The sequence below is a fragment of the Dromiciops gliroides genome, chromosome 4 (genome assembly GCF_019393635.1).
Source record: "Dromiciops gliroides isolate mDroGli1 chromosome 4, mDroGli1.pri, whole genome shotgun sequence".
Taxonomy (NCBI): domain Eukaryota; kingdom Metazoa; phylum Chordata; class Mammalia; order Microbiotheria; family Microbiotheriidae; genus Dromiciops; species Dromiciops gliroides.
In genome coordinates, this window is record NC_057864.1 from 238,381,706 (window position 1) to 238,387,705 (window position 6,000).

The 6,000-nt window shown below is 44.5% G+C and overlaps 1 protein-coding gene across 1 annotated transcript; it reads right to left on the reverse strand.

The window, feature by feature from the left end:
- Positions 1–1,465: 1,465 nt before the first annotated feature.
- On the reverse strand, positions 1,466–6,000 carry LOC122726115 (lymphocyte antigen 6 complex locus protein G6f-like). The gene is made up of 6 exons (XM_043963633.1): positions 5,937–6,000; positions 4,350–4,679; positions 3,862–4,125; positions 2,299–2,460; positions 1,768–1,834; positions 1,466–1,612 (listed from the first exon to the last, which is right to left on the reverse strand). The coding sequence occupies exons 1-6, from the start codon at positions 5,998–6,000 to the stop codon at positions 1,588–1,590; spliced, it is 912 nt and encodes a 303-aa protein (XP_043819568.1). The 3' UTR covers positions 1,466–1,587.

Consider the following 6,000-nt stretch of genomic DNA (forward strand, 5'->3'; position numbering starts at 1 on the left):
GGACAGGGTGATCAAATCTGGGGTTTCCAACCTGGGGTATATGTACCCCCAGGGAGGTAGGAGAAGCTTGTCAAAGAGTATGGGGAATATTGGTAGGTAACTATATCATCTAATCGAAATTGATCTACTTTATTTCTCCCGTGTACATGCATGGTAAACTCTAGAATTTATGTCTAGAGTTTTATACTGAATAAGGGAGATGGGAAGGTTTACTGAAAGCCAAGGGCCCCCCAAAAGTTGAGAACCTGTAATCTAAGCTGTGGACCCAACAGGTGGGAAACCAAGATCCAGTTGTTAGATCATCTTCTTCTGTTCCTCTCCCAGGGCAGGGTTTAATCACAAGAAAACTTTTCCAAGGGGCCAAATCATGAGCTAGGCATTTCACTTTCTGCATGTTTCTTCTTTTCTAGAGGTCCTCAGGGGATAGAGAAGGTATGGGTCACCCTTTTTTTCACCCTACCCTAACTCCTCAGTCCAAGTTTCTCTGTTGGAGAAAGAGGAGGGGAAAAAAAAGAGAGGAGGGAGTTGTCTGTGGAAAGAGACCAGAAGAGTGGAGATAATGCCTTTAAGAACCTGGGTTAACCTAGACGCTGGCAAGAGGCCAATTGTTCACCAAGCCTTAAAGTCCTAGGAGGAAAGGGATAAAAAGTTCTCTTTAGCTTGGATGTTCAAGAGAGTGACCATAACACCCAGTCCTTGGGCCCCCAAGTCCTTGAGGACGGTCACTCTCAGGAGATGTGGGGGCAGGAAGGGTGAGGTCACATGAAGGGGACTAGAGGACTCGTGGGCAGTGGAAAGGGTGTGGAGAATACCAGTGCTGGAAACTGGTTTGGACATTTCTCTCTGGGAAAATAAGGTGAAGAGAGTGTGCAAGTGTGTAGGAATGTCTGTGTGTGTGCGAGTGTGTAGGGGTGTGTGTGTGTGTGTGTGTGTCCTGGATAACTGGTGGGATTTTGCTCCCTGGACCTCTCTGTGGCCTGCATTCATTCACTCACCTTTCTATTAAAGTGACAGTCCTCCCTCCAGTTTTCGCTAGCTATGTAATGCCAAGAGATTAACAGGCTTCTGATCCTTTTGGTTTCTTTCATGACTCACTTTTGGGAGGATGAGGCAATGGGAGATGTGTCCACCTTGAAGTTTTTCCTTTTAATTTCTCCATTAGTTTCGCTCTCTCACTGTCCTTCAGTCCTTCTCTTTGTCCTCTCAGTCTTTTCCTCTCTGGGCCCCCCTCCTTCCCTCAGTCTCATTCTTCTCTTTGTCCCTTAGTCTCCCTTCTTTAATGTTATCTCCTTCCTTCTGCAGTATGCCGCCCCCCCCCTTAACCTGGCTGACCTCAGCATTCCCCAGTGCGTTAAGATTGGTGTAGGTGTACACTAGGATAGGTGACAACATAATTTCATTTGTGAAACATTCTTTCCCCTCTCTTCCCTCCCTCCAACAGCTCTCCCCAGAGGAGACAAGAGAAACAGTGCTAATACAGTCTTCTGAGCCCTGATATTTTTTGATGAGGTAACAGTGGCTTCATTTCATCCTGGGTTTCCAAGGAGACCTGCGAATGCCTTCTCCTTGCAGATGACATCATCAAGATCACATGGTCCTGGGGGCAGGTGGACTAAAAGATAGAGGAAGGAGAAAATGGGTAAGAAAATAGAGAAACAGACCACTGACATAGTCCTCATGTCTTCAGATGTCCAGGATCTTTGCCTCCCTCTCATTGCACCATATTAGGCACTCGGGCACCTGGACTTCTTCTAGTTTCTTTCTTACCTGGGAATGGCCAAGTGGATATTTTCATAAACTTGGGTTTCTGGTTTGAAATGAGAAGTGGAATCATCTGTGGAAGAGCATAAAGAAGTGACAGAATGATTTTACACTCACACACACACACAAACACACACACACATATGCACACACAAAGGAATTGCACTCCTGTTCACCTCTTACTGCCCACTCTCTCCTACTGGCAGAAATCAAGGGGAGTTTAGAGGCTGAGGAATGGAGAAGTCTAGGTTCCAGAGCCTTTTCTATAGTTCTGCTTAAATACCTCTTTCCCTTCCTCCTTCTCTGGCCAATACCTCTCTCTCTTTTTTTGGGGGGGGGGGGTTGTTTGGTGTGACAATTCAGGTTAAGTGACTTGCCCAGGGTCACACAGCTAGTAAGTGTTAAGTGTCTGAGGTTGGATGAGAACTCAGGTCCTCCTGAATCCAGGGCCAGTGCTCTATCCACTGCACCACCTAGCTGCCCCTCAACATCTCTCTCAAGGTGTGTGTGTGTGTGTTTTGGAGAAGGTAGACAAACCTCCATACTGAGCCCTGTGGTTCCGGCGTCTCCAGAGAACTATTCCCATGGCCAAGATGGTGACTCCCTGCCCCAGAACACAAAGCAGCAACAGGATCTTTTGGATATCCCAGGTTGGGGAGACCACACAGCGGGTAGGAGGGGCATCTGGGGAGGCCACAGCTAGAAGGAGAATAATCATTTTATTTAGCCCATTAAGGTTTACAAAGTGTTTTGCATACTTATCTCATTTGATCTTTATATCTCATTTGATCTTCATGATGTAGGTGCTATTGCTATCTCCCAGAAACAGGCTGAAAGGGTTTACATAACTTTCCCAGGATCACATAGTTAATTAAGTGTTTGAGGTGAGATGTGAACTCAGGATGAGGATGAAGGGTGGGGGGTGTGTGTATGCCTGTGAAAAGCTCTAATCCTTATTCCAAATTACATTCCATATAAAAATGGATGATTTGAGAGCAGCTAGGTGGCATAGTGGATAAAGCACCAGCCTTGGATTCAGGAGGACCTGAGTTCACATTCCGCCTCAGTCACTTGATTCTTACTAGCTGCGTGACCCTGGGCAAGTTACTTAACCCCCATTGCCCTGCAAAAAACAAAAAAACAAACAAACAAACAAAAAACCCAAATGTAATGATTGAACACTGCTCATTGCCTTTGACTTTCCTTCTATACAATTGTAAGTGTGATTAGAACAACCTGTTGCCACACATTCTACTGTCTACCTCAATTCCAAAGAGAAAAACCATATTGAAGAACTACATTATTTTCCAACTTCTTGATAATAGTGGGTGATTCTTCTAGTAATGCAATAGTACATGAAAGTGAATTCTGCCTTTCCCCCAGCCCATACCATTCCATCAAAAACTTCCTGTAATGGTCCTTTCTTCCTGAAATATGTGGATGGTTTCTTTTCCCTTTCCATGGTTCTTCCCCAATCCCTGGAAATGGGCTCTGCCACGCCAAAGAGCATTATAAGTTGCTCTTTTCTGTCTAATGAGCTATCCCACTGGGATTATTCTTCTTCTCTCCTCCCCTTCCCCTTACCAGCAGGGCCCACATATACTTTCTATAGCAGCAATTCCATCAGAAACATTTTTGTGTGTTATTGTTTCCCCTTTCTACTCTACTAAAAAGCATTGTATTTGATCATTTTGGAATGCAGACCATTCTACCCAAAGTTCTTGGTTTCATCATCCTCTCTCCTCTGTGATATATGTGTATGTATATGTATATACATATATATATGATTCACATTTATATAGTGCATCAGTGTTTGTAAATTGTTTGACTCACAATAACCTTGTAAGAAATACAGGTATTATTATCCATGTTTTACTGATGAGAAAACAGACTCAATGTAAATGACTTGCCCAAGGTCACAACTCCAGTTCCTATACTATAATGGGTTGTTTTATAATAATAATAATAATAGTAATAACATAACTCTATTGTACTATCTACTACACAAGGTTATTGAAAAGAAAGTATTTTCCCCAAGACTTAAAGACCCATACAAATGTGAACTATCATTTTTATTATTATTCCCTACACCAAATTCACCTGTCAGGTTGAAACTGATGCCCTTGTCCTGAGGGAAAGTGCAACGGATACTTCTGGCCCTTCGGATCCGGGACTCTGATGTACCTTCTGCAGGACACACCATGAGAAGGGAAGCATCCTTTCCCATGAAAGTCTCCACCCTACCCTTCACTTTCCCCTTCCCTTCCAGCCAAACCACAGAGTCCAGGAACACTGCTGAGACCACTGAACACACCAGTATTGAGCAGACAGAACCCTCAGCAGTCTTTGCTGATAGCTGGGAGCCTGTTGGAAAAAAAAAAAAGGGATGGAAGAATCTACTATATTACCCCATGTTCACCAATCCCCTGCAGTCAGAGTGAACAACCGGGGCAGCTAACAGCTTTTGCCTTGCTTTCTTCATCATCTTCAGAGCTCAGTGTTCTCCCCATTTCATTTGGGACTCCCTTGGCCCCCTGTATCCTCTCTCTTTCCCCCATCCCCAAGAGGTTCCATAAACCCCCTCTCACCTCTGATCACAGAGAGTTCATATACCCTCCAGTTCTGGTACCTGACATAGTTGCCAAGCACAGAACACCAGTATCGTCCTGCATCTTCCTCCTTAGCTTCTTCTAGCCACAGAGAATTATTCCTCAGCAGACTTAGTCTGACTTCCTTCACTGTCTTCCAAGCCTCTGCATGCTTGTTGGTCATGGAGATACGGATCACCTCGATAGTATTGGATCTGGATACGGGGCTTCGGAACCATGATAGCGTCTCGTCTCCATACAAGGTAGGTGGTTCAGGGCATGGAAGCTCCACATTCTCCCTGAGGGCCACATATGTGGACAGGATATCATCTGTGTAGAAGGAGGGTGAGTGTTAGGAGGTAATCCAAAAAGAGGGAACAGACCCCATCCCACCCACACCTGATTGACCCCTTTCTTCCTTTCTCCTTATTAGGCTTTGTCAGATTCTTGGTTATGCTAGGTGGCAAAGTAGATAGAGTACCATGACTGGACTCAGGAAGACCTGAGTTCAAATCTAGCCTCAGATACTAACTAGCTGTGTATTCCTGGACTAGTCAATTAACCTATTTGCTTCAGTTTCCCAATTTGTAAAATGGAGATAATAGTAGTACCTAACTCGCAGGGTTGTTGTAAGGTAAATGAGATAATAATTGTAGAGTGCTCACTTAGCACAGTACCTGGCATGTAGTAAGCACTATATAAATGTTAGGTTATTATTAATATTACCTGGTGGGGGGTACTCCTCAAGCTTTAGGATGTAGTTGGGGAGAAGAATGGAAGGAAAATTTCTTCCTTTTATAGAAATGAAGACATAATGGGGGATGTAACCAAGCTCTAGCTGGAGAGGGAGAAATGGATTTCCCCTTCCTCTTTCCCAAGAATGGAATCATGCGGGGCAGCTAGGTGGCGCAGTGGATAAAGCACCAGCCCTGGATTCAGGAGTACCTGAGTTCAAATCCGGCCTCAGACACTTGACACATACTAGCTGTGTGACCCTGGGCAGTCACTTAACCCCCACTGCCCCGCAAAAAAAAAAAAAAAAAAAAAAAGAATGGAATCATGCAAAGGGGTTGGGAAATGATAGGAAAATGAACCAAACCCAATCTACATCTTGCCTTTCAAGACTCTTTCCAAGAATGGAGTTACCAAAACACATCTGAAAACACCAGACAAGGAAACTTAAGGAACCAAAGGAACCTTAAACAGAAGTATCACTCCAGAGAACCTTAACATTGGGTGGTGGATGACAGTGCTTATCCTACTCCAGCACCACTGCTAGATAGAGAAACCTGAGTCAGTCTCTTTTTCTTTCCCCAGCTCTGCCTCTAGGCAGTTCCTCCTACCATCCCTGGATCAAAATGGTTATGCTCTGTACCCTAATTGTTTCCACAGCCTCCCTGGCCGGATTTCATCATTAGATGTGGGGGTGGTAGAGATAATTGGTGATTCTCTTTTGTTGCTGTGGCAGTGAAGACTAAGGACACTTCCACCTTAACATCTGGCCACCCCCTCCTTCCTCACCTGTCATCTAGAGAAAAGTCTAAACCCCCTAATCCTAAGGACATTTTGAGGTCCCTACCTACTTACCAGATGAGATCTGTGGGATGAATGGGAGCAGGAGAAACAAGAAGTAGAAGAGTAGGCAAGCCAT